Source organism: Amblyomma maculatum, chromosome 7 (genome assembly GCF_055883805.1).
Source record: "Amblyomma maculatum isolate TAMU_Amacu chromosome 7, ASM5588380v1, whole genome shotgun sequence".
Lineage (NCBI taxonomy): Eukaryota > Metazoa > Arthropoda > Arachnida > Ixodida > Ixodidae > Amblyomma > Amblyomma maculatum.
This window is the reverse complement of record NC_139350.1, coordinates 24799285-24823438: the sequence shown is the minus strand read 5'-3', so window position 1 is coordinate 24823438 and position 24154 is coordinate 24799285. Positions and strand designations below refer to the sequence as shown.

The following is a 24154-nucleotide window of genomic DNA, read 5'->3' as shown; positions in this document are numbered from 1 at the left end:
GATCTTACAAATCGTCGACGCTTTTTAATTGCAGTAATAAAGTCTCATTTATCATTTCACATCCTAGGCCCTCGTCCTGCAGCTTCTGGGTGGCGTGGGCATTGTTTTTGTCACGAACATTTTGCCACGCTGCTTCGGCACAGACAATGAAGCAAGCCGCCGCTGGCTCAACTGCCGTCGATTACTCAACAAAAAGATCAAGGGGACTTTTCAGCTGATGAACCATGTTGTGATACTGAACCCGTATGCATGCTTCGTGCAACGTTTGGTCTCGTGTGTGTCTTGATCTGCGCATTACCAGCGAACAGAGCACAGAAGAAGCAAGCAGAATTTAGACCATGATCTAAGGGCTGACTTGCAGCAACATTTATTCATTGTACGTATAATCTATAAACGGTCTATATATCTATAATCTATATAAACGGTCTAGGAGAAATTTAGCGCCTGCATTTGTCCATGAACTGGCGAGCTCTTTTGGTAAAAAATAGTCTACTAGCATAATATTCGCCCTCTCTCCCCATTTCGATAATCTCAGCTTGGCTGTGTCAATTTACTTCATTTTTTTTTTGTTCACATGCCTAACATGCTCCAGCAAGTGTGAGGATCGGCTGTATTAGAAACTGGGGTGACACTAAAACAGCATTATTTCAACATCATTTTACCATAGTAAATGACCAATTCGAAAATAGAGCTCATGATGGAAAACACTTCACAACAAAATGCTGCACATTCTTGCTTCGAAAGTAACGTCGCCGAAAATATGCCAAAAATGTGCGCAAGAAATGTGGTCACGCGTCTAACATATTACTACCGCGTTAATGGCACATAAATGTAGCAAGTATAAAATATTTTGACAAAATATGACAATATGACAAGATAAATTTTTAAGCATTACTTTTATGCACTCTTGCATATTATTAACAAAAATACAACAGGTACAAAAACCAGGGACGGCTGGGGAAATCCCTGATCGTGCTGAACCTAGGTACCCATCAGCCGTCATGGGGAAAGTGGGCGGAGCCTCGCGGGTTCAGCTCACTATTTACTACGCTCCCCAATTACGGCACCCCGCCCAACTGCTTGCAAGACGCCATACCGCGGCAGACAACAAAGCGATGAAGGGGAGCTTTTTTTTTTTTTTTTTTCAAGTACTGTTTGCGAGTTCGAAAACCATTAAAAAAACGATCAACCACGGTTAAGTGCATGCTGGGGTGATGAGTCGTCGCTGGGATTTTCGCTCGGCCAGCGAACGAGCCACACACTGCTAGCGGGTGCTGTTTGCATTTAGTTTTCGGTGCCCAAGTCTGTCACACCGATGTAACACCCAGGCTACCTGCCTTGCTTCACAGCGGCTTGCGCAGTGTGACAAGCTGTTTGGAAACAAGCGTCTCGGGAAACAAGTCTGCGGCTTGACGGGCGGACCTGGTTTGTCCATGCTGTTGTTGTGTTCCCGCAGTGTGAACCGGGCTTTAGCGTCAGTTGCCGGACTATTCGGTAGGTCTCGTCGGATCATCAGCAACTCCTTTTCTTTCTCCTTCTCCGCCATCAGGAATTTAGACTATTCGTGGGCCTTCTGCGACTCTAATTATGCCTCCTCTTTGCGCCGCGCACGTTCCTCATTACGTTCGTCTCTGCAACGAGCTCGCTCCTGGTCTACCATGCATTTTAGCAGCTCTTGACACAAGCTCAACAATTCGTTCTAACTCTGCTTCGGCCATCTTAGGTAGGAAGCGTTATGCAGCGCTAGGACACAACACTAAAAAAAATTGCACATACTCCTCTCTCCCTCACCGACACTTGGTTGACGAGTCCTGTTCGCGGACGTCAATTATGTCACAAACCCCGCATTTACGGTCAACAGAGGCAGGGGATTCCCTTTACGATTACCCGCCGTTCCTCTATGAGGTTTGAGGACACAGGTAAATGTTAGCCCGGTCAACCCGTGAAGTACGTGTGTCAGTGTGTGATTCAAGAAAGTCACTTTTTGTTCACAAACAACGGAATATTTACTGCTAGTAGTCAAAATCACACTGCATAATAATCGAACACACAAAAAAAGAACGCCACGACACGATAGTGATAAAAGACGGCTAGGTAAACGACAAGATGAAAAAACTGATAATGAAAAAACACTGCGATAAAATAAGGACTATAAAGATAGCAAAGCAAGTATTCCAGATACAGTAAGTAGGGTCAAGAGTGACGCAGAAAACACAGCGTAAAATACTAAGCCAGATCAAGGTTTAAACAAAGGCGAAAACAATATTCAATTAACTGACAGTCTGTGGCAAAAAAGGAATTCTCACGGCTTTCTTGTTCGATGAGGCGTCGTAGTCGAAGAGTTGATCGCTAGCGGCGGCCCTACAATGTGCGGAGAAACGAGTTGATCGCGGGCTCGGTGAAACACAAAAGACACTTTTCCAGAGCGAGCGGCTGTGAGAGAGGCTCGGAAGACTGAATCTCCCCAGAATTGACTGCCGCGGGCGTGCTGCGGTCTGTCTTTTTATACTCTCGGCTGGTTGCGCTGCGGCCCATCGTCAAGGACGCGCGCTGGCCGGTCGCTGCCCTGGAGAGTCATATCGAAGCATGCTTGGAGGAGCGGGGAGATCCCGTAAGTTCCGCTCTATATGTGAGGCAGCTTGTGACAAGCGCATTTGGCAAGTACTCTCAGATTATGACTAAGAAAGTATACAACAGTTGCATCTTACCTGTACGTACCTATGGGGCTGAAACATGGAGGGTAACGAAAAGAGTTCTACTTACGTTAAGGACAGCGCAGAGTGCTATGGAACTAAAAATGGTAGGGGTAACTTGAAGAGATAGAAAGTGTGCAGACTGGATAAAAAAAAAATAACTCGCGTTACTGACATTCTAGTGTAAATCAAGAAGAAACAGGCATGGGTAGGATATGTATTGCGAAGAGAGGATAACCGATGGTCGCTTAGGGTAACAAACTGAATTCCAAGGGAAGGAAAGCGTAGCAGGGGGCAGCAGAAAGTTATGTGGCTGAATGAGGTTAAGAAGTTCGCAGAGGTCCACTAGATGCAGCTAGCACAGGACCGGGTTAATCGGAGGAATATGGGAAAGATCTTCGCGGCCTAGAGATGGGAGGGCTCGGAAAAAACATGAAATTTTGGAAAAAAAAAACTGTTTTTTGTCGTTTTTTCCCGAGGCATGGAAAACCGAAAAAAAAAAAAAAATTGTCATAAGCCGCATAGGCTACTCTACGCCGTATTTAAACCTTAGAGCAGAGGAAAAAAGAAAATTAGAAGCACTCATTAGACGATGCATAAAGAGGGCCCTGGGCCTACCAATGAGTACATCCACTGAGATGCTGCTCGCTATGAGGGTACACAATACGTGGGAAGAAATAGCAGAAGCAGTCAGAGTGTCGCAACTCGAAAGGCTATAGCCAGACAACAACAGGAAGACCCATTTTAAATATCGTAGGCCTGCAGACAGACAGAGGGATGTAACAAAAGTCGAGCATCCCACAGATATACCGAGATAACCTAATTATCTCCCCCTTCCTCGAAACATATTGCACCCTGTTGCGACCGGGGTTCCGACCGAGGTACGCGCAGACTTCAGCAGCTGAAAAGGGAGGCGTACTTAGCGGACGCCGGCGAGCGACCGGCGCCAAAGCAAAGGCAGCGAAGCGGGGCGACGGCAGCGGAGTGACGCTTTGTTTCCGGCTGCGGCGACCAACCCTTCCCGCCTCCGCTCCTTCGGGATAGAAACGAGCTGCCTTTCAGGCCTTAATCCCTTTGGCGCCACGGCGGCGACAGAAGGGAACCTATCGTTGTGCTGAATGGGCCACAGGCGCGCCACCGAGCAGCCTTGACTAAGGGAGCATATAGGTACATATATTATGCTGAGGCATGCAAACGGAAAGAGAAATAAAGGGCCTCTGCCCGTGCCACAAAGTATAACGGGCTTAGGGAGCATATACATATATTATGGTGAGGCTACCAAAAAAAAAAAAAATTAATGTGCCTCTGCCCGTGCCACTAGGTATAACGGGCTTAGGAAGCATATACATATATTATGTCGAGGCATGAAAAGGAAAGAAAAATAAAGAGCCTCTGCAGGAACACTAGCCTTGACGGTTGACCCCGCTCGCCAAATTCTCGAAGAAGGCGGGTGACATTGGAATTACGCGGGGGAAATGACCGCCGCCAGGGGCGAACTCACGGGATGTTTCACCTTGGTGCAGAAACTCCATCGCCCGCACAAGATCCTCATCGACATCGGAATATTTGCTCTCGCCACCGAAAGATGTGAGAGGAGGTCCTAGCACCTCCCTCGGCAGTGGGCGGCACCTCGAGTGATCTGTTGTGCCCCGTGATTGGACTTCACCGACTGAACATTGTTTCCCCAGCTAGGGAAGTGGGGATAACCCACCGTATTTAAGCGATGGAAATTGTCTCCACCGAGAGCTCCGTTTTCCTCTCTTGACTTGTACATAAGCATCATGTAAAAAGTTGTATGAAACGCTCTTCTTTGCCTCTCCTCCCTGGCTGCTTCTGCTCCTTCATCCCGGCTCATCATGGTTCGACGACGGTGAAGCCTGGGCCCCCGAACCCCAGCGATATCAACCCCATATACAACGTGGAAAGGAGGCAAAAGAGAACAGAAGCATTCAAAAAGCGCTTCGAGTCACTGGAAAGAAAGACGCATGCGTAGATGCGGCGAGTGGGAAGTCGGGTGCGGCGGTAGCCTTGGTAGACGACGGCCAAGGATCCCCAGTATCGGCAACCATATCAGAAGCCACAACTCCGAAGCAGCTGAAGAAGTTGCAATAGCGCTCGCTTACGTAGAAACGGGAGCCAAATTCATAATTAGTGATAGCAAAATTGCCATCCACAATTACGGATAGGGCAGAATTGCACCGGAAGCGGTGAAAATCCTGACCGCAAACAGATGAACAGGAAAGACAGCTTAATATGGACTCCAGCGCATCCAGCGCACGCGTCTGTTCCTAGTAACTAGGCGGCGCACGAGTTAGCCCGCGATCTCTACTTCCGGATAACCGTGGAGCCGCCTGATTGCTAAAACATGGACGAGCGTCTATTAAATAACACAGAAATAGTCGAAAATTATAGACAAAGCAGAAAACTGATGCCACCACCAGATAAGCGTCTGAACAACAAAGAGACGACCGCATGTCGGCGTCTACAGGCAGGGAATTACATCCACCCGGTCTGGGCCTATCACGTCCAGAAAGATGAGCGACAGGAGGATAAATGCAAGCAATGTGGCGAGAGAGGGACCCTCAACCACGTAATTTGGGAATGCGCTAGCTCCCCAGGGACTAAGACAAAAATGCTTAGTAGAGAGGCCTGGAAAACCCTTCTGCGGAGCGAGGAACCAACTCTTCAGAAGCAATTCCATCCGCCTGGCGGAAGAGGCCACTGTGCCTGCCTCTAATCGCGGAGGTCCCTGCCCCCGTTCCCTAGGCCTGCGTGCAGGAGGCGGAAGTAGGGGGCCTCCATTCTGGTGAAAATAAAAGTTGTTTACACACACACATGCATAGACGAAGCTGACCCCGCCGGGTGTCCGATCCAAGCATCCGTGCGACGCCTTTCAGTTGGCACTTGCCTCAGACAACTGGGTCTGCTTCTGTTTGCTGTGTGGTGCGGCATTAGTACAGCAGGCATATGCGGCGTTTGAAATTGACTTACAGGATAGAAAAGGCGCAGTATCTGTCACAATTCTCCGCGGACACATGTACCACGCCGTAAAGGAAGGGAGGGAGGTGGGAGGTGCCGTAGTGGAGGGCTGCAATCCACCACGCTATAATGGCTTTCGCCTCATCACACTTTAGTGGTGCAAAGTGCCCTCCAGAATTTTGGGGAGCACAAGGGTAAAGGAACTCTTATCTGGTGTACCCCTCAACAAGGGTCCTCTCCAGACCTCTTGGCAATCAGCGGTTGAGCCAGCAAGTGCATTACTTTGTCCACCAGTGCCTACAGACTACAGGTGATGGGCAAAATCCACTTCTTGGTTGTCACCACACATGACTAACAGGTAACACACCCCAAAACTGCACCAGCATGAAGGCACCTGGCCAACAGTACCAATTCACACAACAGCATCCTGCCCTAGTAGAAAAAGGTGCACTAAAATAGCAATAATTGCAATTATTGAAAGGAAAGCAAGCTTGGGAATGGGTGAGCACCTAAAGAATTGAATGCAGTAGACTGCCACTGAAACTTGGGAGGGGAAACGCTCGCTTGCTTTCAAACCGTGCCATCTCCGGATATGGTGGACGGATGAGGTTGAGCTAGTAACGTCAGATCACATGGTGCTTGTCCGCTGCTTGACTTCGGCGATACCATTCGCCGTGTGGGCCACTCATTCAAGAGCCAAAGTACTACATGGGTAATTTGTGAGGGCGTGTGAACACAGCACGATTTTAAAAACATTGCAGGCATGTTTTGCAGTATGCAGCTGCTCTTTCCCGATTCAGAGACTAGTAGGCCGCGTGGTTTTGCTTAATCACGCAAACAAATAAATAGACAGACATGAAAGCATTTCCATATTTATTATGGATTTGTCTTAACTATGTACAGCTCTGATATGACCACTATACAACAGATCTGTTTTGTCTCTGCCTTCTTTACATGACCATAGAAGTTCTTGTCTTGGCAGTACAAAAATATCTTGGGGGGGAAAAAACAATGTTACAAAAGTGATGAGGCAGCAGTGAGCACAAGACTTCAAGAAATCACGGGTGAATGCCCGAATTTTGTTGGAAATTTTACCAAGGCCAGAAACAGCCTAAAAGACTATTCATATTAAGTAGAAAAATGAATCTTGTGCAACTGCTGCTGCTGAATGAACAGTAATAATGTTTTAAATGCAGGCTTGTAACAGCAGAGCCAGAGCAGTTTTGCAAGGGGTGCAACTGATACCTGAGGAGTTGATACAAAGAATAATACTGATGCTAAAGCAACACATTCTAGACAACGAAGAAAATGGAAGCAACAGCTTTTTCACAGGACAGTAATAAACTGGCAACACGTCTTTAAACAAAATTCTGTATGCCTGTAAGAGGCCACAGCCTAAAAGCTTTGTTCGTCAGCTTTCACAATTTGCTACTTTCGAAAGCACAAACCTAACATGATTGTAACAAGTTGAGTGTATGCAACAGCTGGACTTTTGCTGTGATAACTAGATTGCTGTCACACTGCCTCATGAGTCAAAATGAGGTGACTAAACTCAAAAGCTCAGCACATAAAAGGCCCATTACTGATGTGCTGTAAGAATAACTTGAAAAAGAGCATGCAGTCAACATCTCAAATGCAAGGTAAAGAACTTCATAGGGCAGCAGACACAAAGAACCCTCTTTGCCAGCTCAAATGGCAACAGCTGTCCATCAGTAACTTCCACCCACACATTGCCAGAATATTGTCAGGCTCTCACGACACTGCTTGTGTACCTTACTTATTACATATGAAATGAGAGACCACAATACACAAATCTAAAAGAGATACGAAGGAGCGGGCACAGGTCACAAAGTAGGGACAAGCCCAGCACAGCCGAGCCAAGCGCAATAAGTAAGGAAGGGAAACAGGCACAACGAACATTAAAAGGAAACGACACTAAAACTGGACCAGCACTATGTCGATACATGAATGGCAAAAGAAATGTCTTGCCCTATGTACAAAACTCTTACATTATACAATTTGCCCTCAAGATGACCAAATCTCAATGCAAAAGCAAGAAGGTACAACACAAGGCATCTTTCTGTCACACCCAAAGACAAAACAAGTGAGTTTGACCCCTTTTACTAAAGGCCGTCATGACAATATGGTACAAACAACGTGCAAGGAGGGGCGGTTTCAGACGTGGTGCATTAAATGTTACACTAATATATAAAAAGCATTTGTACACATCACTAGATCTTTGGTTGTTTTTTCTTCCCAGTTTTGCTTTCCTTGCGCATGCTTGTAGAAATCAAGTAGGCATTGCTCAGCCCTGCTCAAAGGGCAAGCTCAAAACAAGGTGCTGCAAAGTGCTAGACAGAGAAATGCATAAAAAGCAGTCTAATGACGCCAAGTGTCCATACTTTTTTTTTTTTTTTCAAAATAAAAGGGACGAAAAAGCAAAGCGCGGAGAAAAAAACTGGCGCAGTCCTTCTTGCACAAATTGTCTTGTACATTAACGCACACACACGCACACACACTGCCATGCCACTTGGAGGCGGTGCAGACGGCACAACTTGCTCGCATCCGTCGTAGACTAGTGGCCCCCTTGAATCGCTTCATCAATGGCAGCCAGTTTTGCTCATGGAGCTCTCTGGTTCCTCACTGTCCATTATAAGAGATCACACAGCAGAGACCTGTGTTTCATCTTCATCTGTCCGGATCAGAGAGAAAACAGGGGAGAGAGAGAGAGGAAAAAAGACATGCCATGAATGACTGCCACAAAACCCACTAAAAACCTTAAAACCAACAATAAAGAAAAAAAAAACCTAAGATCAGCTAGTTGACACCAGCTATGCTTAAAGAAACAATGAGGACAGCTCCATCCAATTTTTTATCCATAGCATATACCTCATGCCTGCGGCTCCTTCTACCCACACTGCTCTTTGGTCATCACCATGTGCGTTTATTGCAGAGAAATGGGATCTAAGAATGTTTGAAGAATTTCATCTAAATCCATTATTTCAGGACCAAAAACAACTATGCACCCTCTGCTTAGACTCGAGTCTAGATTTATTGGGAGAGGGGTGTTCCACGAAAAAGTGTTACATAGAAAAATCATGACCTATAATCTGCACTTGCAGTTTGCTTGTGAAAACAGTCAGTAATGATAACACCTGTATTCCATTTTATTACTTTCCCTGCTCAAAAAACAAAGACTCATCTTTATCCTTCAAATGTGGCAACCTGTCAAAACAAGCCAACTCCAGTTTGCCTCAGTGTTGGTTTGAAAGATTGCCTACCTCAAAACAGACCTTATCCTCAGACTGACAAGGCAGCATCTGCTATCTACTGTCAGATTAAATAAAACCAGACAGTGAGGCAAAAAATAAAATGTGGTTTGCGAGCCCATTTTAGGCAAATAAGCACACGATCTGCACAACTCTGCTGCTACCTTTATGTTACTGAAAGTAAACAAATGAAAGAGTAAACACAGCCAGCACCGTGAAGCTTAGAGCTGAGCTTGTTACTTCGTATTTTTTGAAGGATCTTATATGCAGTGGGATGACAGAGCAGTGCTGCACTACAAAAGACATTTCTAATTACATAAGCCAATAAGCACATGGTGCCACAGAAGCTGGTATAGTGAACCGGCACATACTGTCTGCATGGGAGAAGACTAGCCAGGAGACAGCTTGTACTACCCATCATCATCGTGGCAACAGCGCCCCTCACACTGATGAGCACAAGATTGAATGCTGTGCTCAAGCTTAGCACATTGAGAGCTCGCACAGACTGCAAACAGCTTGCCATCTGGCTACACCTCACCCTACCAGTGCCTACTGCTGAGTGCAATAAATGTGGTTGCCACAACCACAATTGTAGCATTATGAACTGCCCCGGGCATCTGCAATCGACACACCCCATCCTGCTCGCAACTTTGTGGCCCTAACAGTTCCTGCCTATCACCATGTACAATACACCACGACCCTTGACCTCAACAACAATGGAACTTTCCAGCGCACTGTAGTTCTCCCCTTTTCTATGAACCACTTCCACCCATCTGTTTCTACTAGGAAGAAGCAATATCTGCCTCAATGGGGTCACACCACAGTGTCTGCTCATCCGCAAAAACTTACCATGAGCCATTTTGTCTAGCCTTGCTGTCCTACCATCTTCGCAATTACACTGAAATGCTCTCAAACCTGCTGTTCTCCATTTCTACGGCACCACCAAAGTATTCTCCTTGTCTCTATTTCCTGGAACCGTACCTTCAGAGCCGCCTTACCCACAAAAGCAACTGTGCTCGTTGCCATGGGGCCCTCCAAATCTTGAGGCTGGTCCATCACTTGGCCAGCATGATGCCCATGCCTCCACACCCGAGTATACTCTTCCATCCCAAGTACTGCGCTTCCTGGCTTGTGACGGTGGAGGCGCATTTATTCATCAGCTAAGCAACCTCCCAACACCCTACACTATGCACTCTTCAAGGAGTAGAGACACTAAATTTTTTGTTTGCATATTTTCTTTAAATGGTGCACCAGACAAAATAATATACATCTGAATTGCTTTTTGATACTATTTTGGTTCCAGTGTCATCAACCAAATGATGGCTGTGATATCAAGTTGGTGTTTAGATCACACGAGAAAAATCGCGAGGAAACTGACGATACAATGTTGTCATTCCAGCTCTTGAAGCAGCCCAGCTCATGCATCATAGTGAATTAAAACTATGTATCAGTGATTATACCGCAGTAGTCTGTTAAGGGCAATATTGCACCCGACTGCCTTGATTGGCTCTATTGTACTGCGTGATGAGATCGACCTTACTGATCAGCTGAGAGTGGCTGTTGTCCGTTACTGTGACATGCCGCCGCTCCCTGAAACCCCGGTTGACATTTTTGCAACTTGCGCTCTACCAAGCATGCAGGTGCACCTTCTTTGACTTCCTTGGCTAGCATAACCCCTGCAAGCGCACCAATCATTGATCAACCTCTAGCAACCATTGGCTTCTCTCCACCTGTTGCCCCACCTCATGTGAAGCCTTTACAGCTGTGGAACTATGCCCTACTTCAGGCACTGATCTCAAGACACAGCTCCCTGTCACATCCACTCGTGTTGCGGACTGGTGCGCCAATTTCTACCTATGGCTCTCATATTTCCACTGTGTGCTTATACGCACCTGCAACATCAGTGCCCTATCACTGGCCTCACAATCACGCCCCACTGTACAACTACCCCTCCACATTGCCTCATGAAAAGTGCCTCATCAGCAGCCCATACTGGGTTATGCCAGTGAGTTTCTCTCCTCAGCTATGACACTCTGCTCCCTGCTTTACTCTGTGTTGTCCATGTCAGTCCCATGCATCATTGAAGATAATCTCACGAGACGCTTTCACACCAGACAGCCGATCTACAGCAGATGCTACAAGACCTCCCATCCCGAAATTTCAGCTGCCAACAGTAACTAGTATTTTAGTATCACCTCCTACTGCAGCCGTTCACAGACTAATTCAATACCATTCACCTATTCATTATCTCACACCTGCCTTCCGTCTTTTACTTTTTTGGCCACTCATCGAGTACCTTCCTTCAGCCTTGGCCAAGTCTACCTGTCCCGCCTGGCCATCGCACATGGACCCCCAACCTTCCCTTTACCCCTACTTCCGTGCCCTTGATGACTATGCTGTGTACATTTGTATGTAGCATTTGTGCATTTTTACGCAACAGTGCTCCTCACATTATTCTGTTCGTTCAAACATGGGTGTTCTCTCTATAGGGGGCATGTGGCGTCCATCATCATCGTAGCACTGTACCCTTTGTGCTGGTGAACATGAGCAATGAACACCACGCTTGAGCTTAGAACACTAAGAGCTCTCGTGGACAGCAAACAGATTAGACGCTTTGCTTCTCCGCTGGCTAGGCTTTGCCAAATAAGTACTTGTTGTTGAGTGCAGTAAATGTAGATGCCATCGCAACAAGCTCACCATATGTAACCAAAGCATGCTAAAGCATGCTAAAGATCATATAAGCAGAAGTGGAAAGATTTTCTCTTTTCTATCCTGTTTTGACAACGATTTAGCAAAGTTTTTGTTTAATAAAGTGGTGTCTGATTTTGTTTTTTCTTATGTTTTATCGACATGTTGAGAACTGTAATGTTTACATCTTTTTTTGTGAACAAGGCAGGCGTGAACATTTCTTTTTGCAGCCTTTATATCCTCCATTTTCTCTGAATATGCTGTGAATGTTTTACTTCTACTCATACATAATATTGCATTTCGACATTCCACAGCATTCCTGCATGTTGTTTGGCTTATTAGCTCTTAAACGATCACGTGCCAACCACGATGCAAGAAATTTGGTGGCAGTATTTAATACAATTTAATCATCATCATCAGCATGGCTATACCCACTGTAGGGCAAAGGCATATCCCATATTCCTCCCATTAACCCAGTCCTGTGCCAGCTGCATCTACTTGACCCCTGCGAACTTCTTCACCTCATCTGCCCACCTAGCTTTCTGCCGCCCCCTGCCCTCAAACCCAACTGTAGCGAACTTGAAGAGGATCGCAGACACTTCAATATATACAACACGCAAACAGATGAGCTCCTATGCAAAACAGGAGCCTGAACGCTGCACCCATGCTACAGGCGCACTTCCTGCAGCAATACCGCTAGCTACAAGTGCGCCAACCTACGAGGAGTATGCGCACCAACTTGCATGTCGCGCAGCGCCAGGCATCGAAAAAGGGGGGTGCCTCAGGTGCACTCCATGAGCCTGACTGGAGCGTCGAAGCTCTCACAGCTTGTGCCTTGCGGCAGAAGTGCTGTCAGAGTTGGGATGGCATCAAAGCTGCAGCGGAAGATGCTTTGGGAAAAGAATTCTGTTCTAATTCAATTAAAACTGGATGTAGTTGGATTTCTGCATTGCCTTCAGAAGAGAAGCCAGGTCATGCGAAGGTTGCCACAAGCATTTGGAATGTCAGCTAGGCTGGCTTCACTGAACGACAACCGGCGTACCAAGCGCTGGCGTCCCCACCGTGTCATGTTCAAAACAAGTGCACCATACCAAAGCCCACTTTCAAGCGGGCTCGACGTTCACCTCATACTGTGGTTTTGCAGTGTTAGCGCTGCCAGTAGGTGCCTAAGGGCACTCAGCCAACCATTTTGAGAATGCCATTAGGCCAATAGAAGAAAAGCCCCTTATAGGGGCACGGCACGCGTTTAACATATAAAATTTTCTGTTAGCAGGAGTTGGATAAACGCAAATAATGTTGCTATACCTTGGCATAGGATTTTCAAGGGGATATTCAGGTAGTTTGATCGAAGCAATATTTCGATATATCCGGGTTAAACTATATATTATACTTATTTGGTTCAACGATTCATGGTAAAACAGCACAAATGACGATGGACCAGCGTTTGTCCTGTGTTCTTCCTCTGGTCCATCGTTTTTTGTGGTCACTGCAAATGTGAGGAGCAATTTTTTTCTTAGCTTTTAGGGTTTTGTGCATAGCTATAAAATATGATTTACTGTGAGCTCGTCTGAACATTTTTCACAAAGAAGTATGTGGCTTTTGTCAGTAAGAGGTTGCACATAAGATGTGCGTGTTGAATTTGAAGATAGCATAAGAGTGACAAAATTCTTCTGGTGCTTCAGGACTTCCATTCTCCTAAGCTAGCCTCCCTGAAATGAAGCTCATTTATTTTTTGTCCCTGGCCGTGTGCCATTTTTCTTTCAATTCACTGTGTATTAACTTCATGCAATCTTTATTGGTACGCTCACTTGTTTTTATTACAGCAGTCTAGGCTCATGCAGTGCACCTGTCAGCTATTCCATCACCGTCTATCCCGACGTGACTAGGGGCCCAGCAGAATCTTGTTAAATGAACTTGTTTCGAGATTTTCTTCTATGTCGGGCATAACGCTTTCTAAAATGGGTTGAACTGCATTTCTTGATTGTAGTGCAGCAAGGATGCTAAGCGGATCAGTGTTAATTATATAGTGCTTCTGATGTCCCCGTTTATTAATTTTCCTATGGCTATACATACACTGTGCATAGCGAAACATTCAGCAGCAAAAACTGTTCACCAATTCAAGTCTTAGCATTTTTTCCTATTTTTCTAACACTAAAGCAGTTTCAATGTGTAAAGCTGATTTTGGGCCATATATGTAAAACTTCACAAAACTTCATTTTTTTTTTTTTTTTTCCCAGCTATGCATTTTTCTAGTGTGTGTTCATGCAGACTTTTTTCGAAGGTGTGTTATTGTGAAGTCACACACAGTGAAAAGGCTAGACAAGGGTGGCTGCGGACCGTTTCTCGGGGCAGTATCAGATAGGGCGTCCAGTATTCCCAACTATATTCAAGTGGAATAGTAAAGGCATGATAGACTGGGGCAACAATGTGCAGTTAGTGACAGTAGGTTAACATAGGTGCTTGGATAGGGACCTCATTTTCAGTACCTATCCACAAGTAAGCTTTGTTCTCCTGTCTGCAAAGGTTGGTTCGTCTGTTTTTACGTAAAGGCTATTTATGGATGTTCTAGTGCATCAGATTTTTTTTTTTTCTTACCCCCTACAAAAATGCAATCTTTAGGGCACTACATATACAAAATAAATGAATAAACGAGTAAAAATATAGAGTATAATAAAATGAATTAGGCACAAATCACGCAACTCGGGTTAAGACAAAGACAACAAATAAGCGTTGATGCCAATGGTGAAGTACTTTCACAAAGGTCTGCACTTTAAAATGTTAGCACATGTATTTTGAGCCACCAACAACTGGTTAATTTTTTTTTTTAAGTGGTTTTTAAGAAGTTTTAAATCTATTTATCTTGCAGATTACACGGAGTGCAGGCGCACACACAGAAATGTTCCCACAACAAGGCCAAATAATGCAGCAGACAAAGCATGCAGCATGGCAACATGCAGCAACACAAAAAGTTCAAAGAGGGGAGGTCCCCCCCCATTTCACACCACACAAAATAAAACAAATAAACTGAAGAAAAAGAAGCCAGCACCATGAAAATACTGCTGTCCACCCACCACTCAAACAGAAAACACTTTAGCATGCTGATCCTCATGAATAGAGTGATATTCTCAATTACACCCACTCATGCAATGCAACTTCTCCAAAATATGGCCAAAATCGAGCTTTTCAAACCTGTGACCACGCCCAGCATGGACACATAATATAAGACATAGACAGACGAGTCAAAAACTTAACATGAAAATATGCATGGGCTTTGACTGTGTTGGTAGCTTATTATGACAAAATGTGACAGGTTTAGATTCTTGGTGGTACAAATATGGCTTCAGATCTGCAAAGGTCTGTTTTTCAGAGCAATACCATACATTTAAATATAAACTCTTGTTTTGTTCATTTGTGTTATATTGGTTTAATCAACTATCCTTACTACAAAAAATTGAACTGCCTACTAAAAAAGAAAGAATTATCACCTGACCCTTAATTCTAACTTGTTGGTACCCTATTTCTCCACGAGCAGAATAAAAAGATTGCAGCAGTGGTGCTATATTTACTCTTTTGGTTAAATAATTGTTAAAGCCGAGGGTCAGCTGACTAATCTGAGAAGACGCAGTTGAAATTTGTTACAAGCGTTTATTCTTGCTGTCTACTTCCATAATTATTTAGTGCTCCATCTAGACAATACAAAAATCCAAGTTAACATGTTAATGTTGCCAAGTTTATAGTGGTACCTGTTACTACCAAATACTAAAAAGCACAACCATGCTTTAAAAAATGGTTAATATACCCAGCCATCAACTAATTGGGAACTCTAAAATGCGAGGAAGGTTTGCTTGAAAGCAGTTCCAAAGCATACAGCTGCTAGCTAAACATGACAAAACTTCTGCATTACTGTTAACTTCAAGACGGGAACAGTCCTTCCATATTTCAAGGCAGGAAAATATTAGCGTTTATAAACACGTACTAGTGACCACAGTATGTGCCCCTACATATACAGCCCTCATCACGATTAACCTAAAAGATGCCCGTTAAACTTTACCATACACAAGTTGCATGAGCCAAACATTCATGTTTACAGGAGCAAGCTGACCTTACTCCAATGCAGTTCATGCGGTCCACTGAAAAAGAAACAAAAATGTGCAAGATATCTGCCCACATTAAATAGTGCGTCACACACTACAGCCAGACTTCCAATAGAGCCAGACACCAAACAGGCATGATGACATTGTGTCCCACAGAGACACCTACCCTCCTCCTCGTCATGGTCTGTAGCCGGGTCAGCAGCTACCTCACAGGCGTAAGTGGAGGCCGCTGCAGTGGCCGCCATGACCTCTTGGCTACGGGCGCGATGTAACCGCTGGGCCTGTCGGCTTCGAGCAGCCATCTGAGCAGCTACGTTGTAGTCAGGGGGTCGTCGAGGCGGTCCCACCCCCTTGGGGACGGGGGGTGGGTCTCGTGGGGGAGGGGGAGGCATCAGCAGGCATGACGGGGACATGGGACCTGGATATGCAGGGGAACCAAGCGTGCGCCGAGGAAGGAAAGCAGGTTCAGATGAAGGGAGAGGGCAAGAACAAGTCAGCACAAATGAAATGCAGGCAGCATGTATACTGACATTCACGCCAAGCTGCAAGCAAAGCAAGCAGCTATAGCACTGAACAGCCTCAAGGATGAGAAGCAAGCCACACCCTATTTTAACACCAACTATAGTAAAAGCAAAGCATGGAAGCTTGTGCTTTCAGGTCTTGTGCCCTCGTGGCAACCAACACGGTTAGCAGAGTTAAACAAAAGGTGGAACCTAACCACTCCTTTTTCTTCATTTCATCAAAATGCTTAGCTTCAGGATTATTTTGCATAAGTGAAAAATATATTTTGGTTTTGTCTATGCTGAAGTTATTGAGGGGAATGTTGTAAAGAAGCCATTACCACTAACGTGCTGACTTGGTTGTGGGTAGCTCACAAATGAAAATTACTACAAATGGCGTCGAGGTCAAACACCTGCAGCAAGTAGACCTTCATTCCCAAAGCTGTAAAAATAAATATAAAATTTGGAAACATGGCGAGCGAAGAGTAAAGTACCGAAATATATAGACTGCGAAAATCCAAGGTTTCCACATGCGTTCATTCTGCCATAAAAACCCAGCCCCCTAAGAAATTAGGCCCTGTGTAGCTGCATAGCGTCGAGAGAACTCACAACAAAGAGCAATGCCAACATGGTGGCCATAATCGTTGGAAAAGAGGAATCTCCCATGTCCCTGCTCTGATGCCTCCCTCCACCCTGCATTCCTCAAGATCCAAGTAAAGAGCATGTTAGCCCTAATTACCTTGTTTGGTTTGCATTGTGACCGGCAGGCTATGAAAACCACTGCCTGAAAGATTTTTTTCACCCTGAGCCCCATAGGTTAATTCAAAGATACCCAAATTTAACCTCTGAATCAATATATCGTGACAAGCGAATGTGCAGATTATAAAGGTTTAACACAATTGTCAATAACACACGATTTCTCAGCAAACTACCTTCAGTGCACAATTTTGCTTGTGTGTGCAGGTATTCTTAAACTCTATGCAGGTCACATGGAAACAAAATTAAAATAATCCCCGACGCACTACTTCAGCCTAAAAACTGCTTCTTAAAGGGCTCCTGAAGACAGGAATCACTCACTGCCCTTCCACATAAACGTTAGAGATATTGGCAATTAAAAATGACCCTCTCCTTCCTTTTCCCTTCAACTACTCATACAGAAGGGAGGCATGAGAAAAAAACTGCCGGCTAAGAGTGCACTTCCACCCACAAATGTGTCACCTGGCTCAGCTCTTTCCAGTTTTGTTTAGGAGTGCCGCGGCAGTTTTTCTCGCAATTACGAGGCACGACATGTCATGGCGAGCCAATGACAGACAGCTCTTACTACTGAAGCTACAGGAGCCACGCAGCATCACAGAGCAGAATTGATGCGAGAAGTTGGCATGAGAATTTTGAAGTTTAACTTGTACACCACTGGCTAGCTTTTGAGGACTTGCAAGTGGCCTGTTCCATTACTTCTTCAACCTCCAACTATGAACCCAGGTCTTCTTCTACGAATAAAAAGTTTATTCAATCATATCTAATACAGGTATTTTACTGCAATCTCTGAAACTGTGTCATAAGCCCTCTATGTTCGGTCGCACCATTGCCATTATAATTTAGGCAAGTTGAACACTACAAAATGCGCAAGAGCACCAGTCAGGAAACTATGCTAATGCTAACTATGCTAATCTAACTATGCTTTTACCAGAGTAAAAGAATGATTAAGAACTATTCAGAAAAATTATAACTGGGATTGTCTGGAAAAGGAGAATAAAGCCGGTTCTAACTAAGCCCCAGTGGAGCGGGATGAGAAAAAAAAAAAATCTTGGAAAGGACTGCGAACGCATAAGCTCAAAGTTTACAAGCAAGCATCTGATGATAGGGATTAATAAACTAGATTGCAGTTGCTTCAAGAAAAAAGAAATGCAAATTCAGTAGCATACTGTTCCTAACCGAAAATAAGCAGCATAGGCGGAAGAAGTGGGAGCTCACGATAACAGTTATAACCGGGAAAAGAAGCAAGAAAGAATCCAAGGCGAGGCCAATTGTTAGAAAGGTTTGCAATGAAAACATGCAGAAATGAAAAGCCGCTGAGGATTGAAAACCTAAAAAAGCAGTTTTTCTTCCTTAGCTTAAGGCACGAACATTTTGTTTAAACCACAATAGGAAACAGAATGGCATATCTTAGCACACATGCTTCGACAACAATACAATAGGAGACACTATGCCAGAACACTTTCATTGTTTGCAACATCAATAATAAAGAAAGAGCATTCTCAAAGCATGGTACCTCAACATCAGCTAAGCTCACGTCGGATACTGTTGAAATCAACTGAGAAATTTTTGTATCCCCGCTGTAGTAAAGGTTTGGCAAGGGGAAAATGAGTGTAGAAGTACAAACGAGGGCAACCAAGACAAATTTACCATATATGCACTCACCATTTATAGCAACATGATTATGACACAACAGCACTGAATTCAAGAAAAGTGGGGAAAAAGAAAAAGTTTACCCCCATTGAATACATAGTATTCTCAGTCTCGAAACTGTATTTCTAGACACAACACAAACTGAGCTTAAAGGGTACAGACACTTCCAAAGCCATGACTTTTGTTCACGTTAACCTTTCACACTGTGACGTGCACTGTTCTGTGTTCTTCTACCACCAGCAACAAACCTACCTTCTCCTAAACACATGTGCCACATAGTCATCACAGTGCTCTGCAACTCAACTGGCAAAAATTTCTTCCTTCAAGAGTGGTGTCTAAAATCAAATGATTTAGCCGCAGACCCTATGCCACAAACCCTTGTTATAACTAAAGCGAAGGATGGCGAAAGGTCTTTTACAGTAACCGTTCTTTTGCAGCAGCCCTATATATATAAACCAAATCAACAATTGAGAGAAAAAGGCACCTCTTATTATTCATTACTGTACTGTGCTTTGTAAAAACATAATACAGTAACAAAAAAATGCGGTTGTATTCACCTGATGCACAATTTAAAAAGCCCCTTATATACGTTTACACTAAGATCAAGTTACACTAAAAGACACTGAAAGCTGAACAGAATTTCGGCTGCTGCCCTGTATGACAGCTAGAAATGCAACACAGCCCAATTTTCAGACAGGAACGAAGAAAAGACGAAACTCGGTGGTGTGTCTTTTCTTTGTCCCTGGTCTTGCGCTGTGTTGGATTTTTAGCTGTCATGAATTGCCAACTAGGCCAGTCAGCCACCCTTGCAACTTATACATGAAAGCCAGCACTTCTTTTTTTCTTTCTACAACTATTTTTGTTTTCTTCAACAATGGAAGCAACTCCACCGCATCCCAGTCACAGGGGTGGAAGCAGCCTCGAGCATTTTGGAGCAGCTTTGGAGCAGCAAAACGAGAGTTTTGGAGCATTTGAATTATGATTTGGAGCAAGTTTCTAAGGTCAAACGCCTTTGATAACTGCAGTTTTCTCTTCCTGAAATACAAAATCTGTTATCCAATTCCTTTTTATGCAAGTTCAATGCCTTTCCAACTTCGCATTTACCTCTGACAAGACAGGCAGCCAAAGCATGCAAAGATATATAACACAGGCTGACCTTAGCGAGAGCTTCGAATATACTAGCAGCAAACGGAACGCTTACTGGCACGCTTCATAACTGAGCACCTCCTCTGACCCTAAAGCATTTGCTTATTTTGCCTTCAAATGTCGAGTCTACCACTTCGATGTGCTCAAGCAGTGCCATTAATTTAGAGTTAAAATTAATGGGCACGACATTTGCACTCTCTATCTTATGCATATCCTTTTCGATCCTATGTCTATGCTGATAATTTCCTGAGCACTGGTCAGTAGTGCCTTCAGGAACAATAGATGGCACTGAAGAGAAGCCTTTTCATCCTTCAGCTCTTTTACTTCACTACCCCCTGCCAATAGTTCATCATTCTTCGCTTGAGCATAGCTGGGGCTCATTTTTAACACCTTGGCATAGGCATTGTATGGCTTTCCGACACTCTTGAGAAGCTTCCTAGAGATTGACACCTTTGGCATACCAATGCATAATGCTTCAAGTATGATTTTATCTGCCGTAAGCCTGACAAGCTTGTCATTGACAAAGAGGCTCGATGGTGAAGTCTTGTTCTCAAAGCAGAACCATTAGAATAGCTCATGCAGTTTTTGCAGTTGTACAACATTTCCAATGGCTCACAGTAGTTTGAGCTAGGCTGGGAAGATGTCACATGCACAGTGCATCTTTTTTTCGAAATTAATTCCCTCCAATCGCGAGTGGCTCATACTAAATTTGCTTGCAAGCAAATATTTATTACACTCCATGCTTAAGCCAGTGCAATATGAGTTATATCTTTGCTCCCAGTGCTGTGACATTGTTCCCGTTTTCTGCTAAATTTGACGGCAAAACCTCGAGGTAGCCATTTGGAGCAGTTTTGGAGCAATATTGCATTTTGGAGCAGAATGGAGCAAATGGAGCAGCACTTCCACCCCTGCAGTCAGGTCACAGCACAGCAACACTTTCAACAGAAGTATACCAGCACAGTAACGGCAGGAAGAAATCACACACATTCTCTTCAAGAGAGATAAGGAGAAGCGGCATGTGATACAGATTAATACCAAGGCAACAGGTTAAAAAAATACAAACATGAGGCATATATAGTGTGTGCACAAAGGTAAAGACAACATTGCAGAAGAAGAACAAGGCACAGCATCTTCTCCCTGTCCTCAGGCATAGTCTTCAGGATCAAGACCCATAAAAACAAAGATTCTACTAATAACCCTTGCAAGGGTGGCCCATGGTAAAAGACCCTGACATATTTGAAGAGTAAACCGTTACTTTGGTAATAACAGCCCATTCTTAGTTATGAACTATGATTTAAAAATTGCCAAGGCCACTCCCCCTCCCCCCCACCCCCCCATTCCTCGACAAAAAAAAAAAAAAAAAGAAAAGAAAAGAAATAACTTGTGTAGAAAAAGGGCATCTTAATTTATATACCGAAATGGCCTGTGTTGGTGACTTGACTGCCAGACCTGGTAAACAGTCTTTCTAAATGTTTTAGAACTACTGTTAATCTGTGTTTCATGACAATGCACAATACTAGTATTTACATTCAGAAAGGAATCGAGGCGTTCCTGTTGCTGCCTCTTAGTTGGGACGTTTTGCCAACCAAACATGTCAAAAATGTTCAAAACTATCAAATTTTTACCCATTGTAGCCTCTCCTGATGGCACATGAAGTGTCGTGTGCATTGTGATGACAATTTTTAAGAGTATGGTGGCACTTCTGGCCAAAGACCACCAGACACAAGGTTACCTGCAAACATAGACATATGCTATGGGTGCAGTTTTCAAAAAGGTAATGAAAAAAAAGCGGGCGTAATGTTTGGCTTCCCAAAATGAATTTCTTGCTGCCAATGATTTCAGTCTCTCATTGTTGAGGAGAAGGCCAAGTTGTTCATTCTATCAATCAAGGGCCCTGTGGTTCTTGCTCAAACAAGGACAGTGGCACCTGACTGGACCATCAAAACTTTGTACTAACAATCGCTATACATTTTGAGCAATTGCACCGCACTTACAATCATCACTATAGGGCATGAATCGTACTCATATTTAAACTTTGGAGTGCTGCATGCACTCATAAGTAAAGGCAGAAGACACTCAGAAACAAACTGGTGAGCTGCGAGATGACTGGCACACTAGGTTTCTATATTGTGCACCCCTCAAGGCTACATCTATTGAGTGCTTGAACCCGGGGCTAATAAACCTATGCTACTTTTTGGCTTTGTCCCCTAAATGACTGTCAAAAGGTATATTTTATTACAGTGGAACCTTGCACTTAACTTTCTTGGCTGCTGTGTTTTTTCTGGCTGATACATTTTCCTAAGCCAGTCCTACTCTAGCTCCCACGGGAATCCACGCAATACAAACTCTGCTTCTATACCACAATTGTAGCAGCATTCCAGCATGGTAGCGTGTTGAAAATGCCGTCTCACGATAGTACTCTAACCCATGCCAGCAATTTGACAGACCATGTTCAGCACGCATGCTATAGTGACAGCATGCTATCCCAAGCAAACTTTCACCGGTGCTCAACTATGTTCGGCAGCGACTGATGCCAATGCCATGCATTTTTGTGGGTGGCACGTATTTTGCTGCGGCTCTCGGTGCTCTAGAGAAGGCTCCAGAGAAGTGTAGAAAAATAAAGGGGCTCCAGATGAAGATAAAGATTTTTTTTGTTTGTTAAAATAAGCCCTTGCCAAACTTACCAGCCACAATAGGGAGATCGTCTTCTGAAGCTATTTGAAAAGCTTGTAAATGTGACTAGTACCATGTAGGCCTCCTCACTTCTGCATCTGAAAGCTTACTCAGATAAAGGCATAACTATGTGCCAAGGAAAACAAAAGAAAGTATTCCTCCAATCTTACTTTCTTACACTGAATACGAAAATAGCGATAAAATGCAAAGCATGTTACTGTTCCTTTTGGCACTTGCCCACATGTAACGAGTATGACAAAGTGATAAGGACCAAGAAATGCATAACCAACTGCAATCATTGTTTTACTGTATGCTGAAGTGGATTTGGTTTTTAAGACTGTGAGGCCGCTGAATCAGCCTTATTATCAAAGAAACAAAACAGGCAAATTAATGTCCCCTGGAATATATCAGGAGCTACATAAAGTCTAATTTGATCAAACATGACACCGTGATTATAAAACTGAGCCACTGCCAAATAACCAAAATAGCATCCATTCATTCCAATAATTAGCCATCTAAGTAACTGGCAGCAGGCAGACCCAGGACCCCCAATTTTGTTTCTACTATATAATAACAGAGTTAATACAATTCACACAAATGATCACAGAATAAACACCAATGACATGAATGCCTTTTTCATGAAACAAAATCTGCCAGAAATACAGAAAGGTGGCAAATTACTGGATATCCAAGCTTTCATCTTAGTTAAAGTAAAATAAATTGCATTGGGACAATAGCGAGATGAAACACGTTTTTACAGCAAACAACAGAGCGATCAAAATTGATTTCTCACTAACATTTGAAGGGGCTTGTGTCACTGGACAACATACAATGGCACAATTTGCTGTAGCTTTTATGGAGCAAATGTAACAGATAGAATTTACAGAATCCATCTGTACACAAACTGCCTGTCCTGTTCATTCACAGAATTTTTACAGTTATTTCAGTTAGCAATACCAAAAATATACTAGCTCCTCTGTTCATCACATAACTACTACAGTTGACTCATCTGAAGGCCCTGTAAAGTAACCACACAAAACTACCATTTTTACAGAAAGGGGTTGTTTGCATTACTGAAAACAGATGTTACTAGAAACACTGCACAAAATTTTACTGAACAAATTGCTCAATTTCAACATAAAAACTGAAACGTTCCAAAAACATGAGTTATGGCTTTCCGAAATCAAATGAATGGACTGGCTTTTTCATTCAGAAGGAATGAAACGACCTCGGATAAGAAGCTACAAGCTGAAGCTTGAAAGGACCTGGGGTTCTACATATACTTAATACCAGGTCTCTTGAATACATCCATGGAAATGCTGCACATGCAGCCACAAACAAAGCAAGGTGCCAGCTTATGTTCAGATTCCATGGCGTTTCCTGTTTTCTTATGCATTATGCTCTTTGTTCTCCATACAAATATGCACCATTACCTGTGTGATTTATAGTAGTGTAGTCGATCCCAGATATATCAAATTCTAAGAACATCCTCTTAAAATCCCATGCATAAGTATAGCAGTGGTGTTCGCGTTTACCGAACCACCCTTCAGCAGAGCATTCAATAATCAAACTGCACGCTGTGCCCCTGCAGGGGGTGCTTCTGCTTCTCCTAGTGATACTCCTATAATCATTTTTCTTTCCACGCGTGAAGGCAGTCCATGCTGGCAGCACTCGTGCTGCAAACCCGCATAACGAGGCAAATGTTG

The 24154-nt window shown here is 43.9% G+C and overlaps 1 protein-coding gene across 11 annotated transcripts in view; it reads right to left on the bottom strand.

Annotated features, from left to right (window-relative positions):
- Positions 1-6518: 6518 nt before the first annotated feature.
- The window catches only part of LOC146182824 (rap guanine nucleotide exchange factor 6-like), a 582921-nt gene continuing 565285 nt past the window's right edge, over positions 6519-24154 (bottom strand). For 9 of the 11 annotated variants that reach the window (XM_084608931.1, XM_084608930.1, XM_084608929.1 and 6 more), the window contains 2 exons: positions 15890-16141; positions 6519-8364 (listed from right to left, as the gene is read on the bottom strand). In XM_084608931.1, coding sequence (XP_084465057.1) covers positions 8333-8364; positions 15890-16141 — 284 coding nt within the window. In that variant the 3' untranslated portion in view covers positions 6519-8332. The remainder of the gene's footprint in view (positions 8365-15889; positions 16142-24154) is intronic. The other 2 variants (XM_084608939.1, XM_084608935.1) reach the window with 1 other exon arrangement.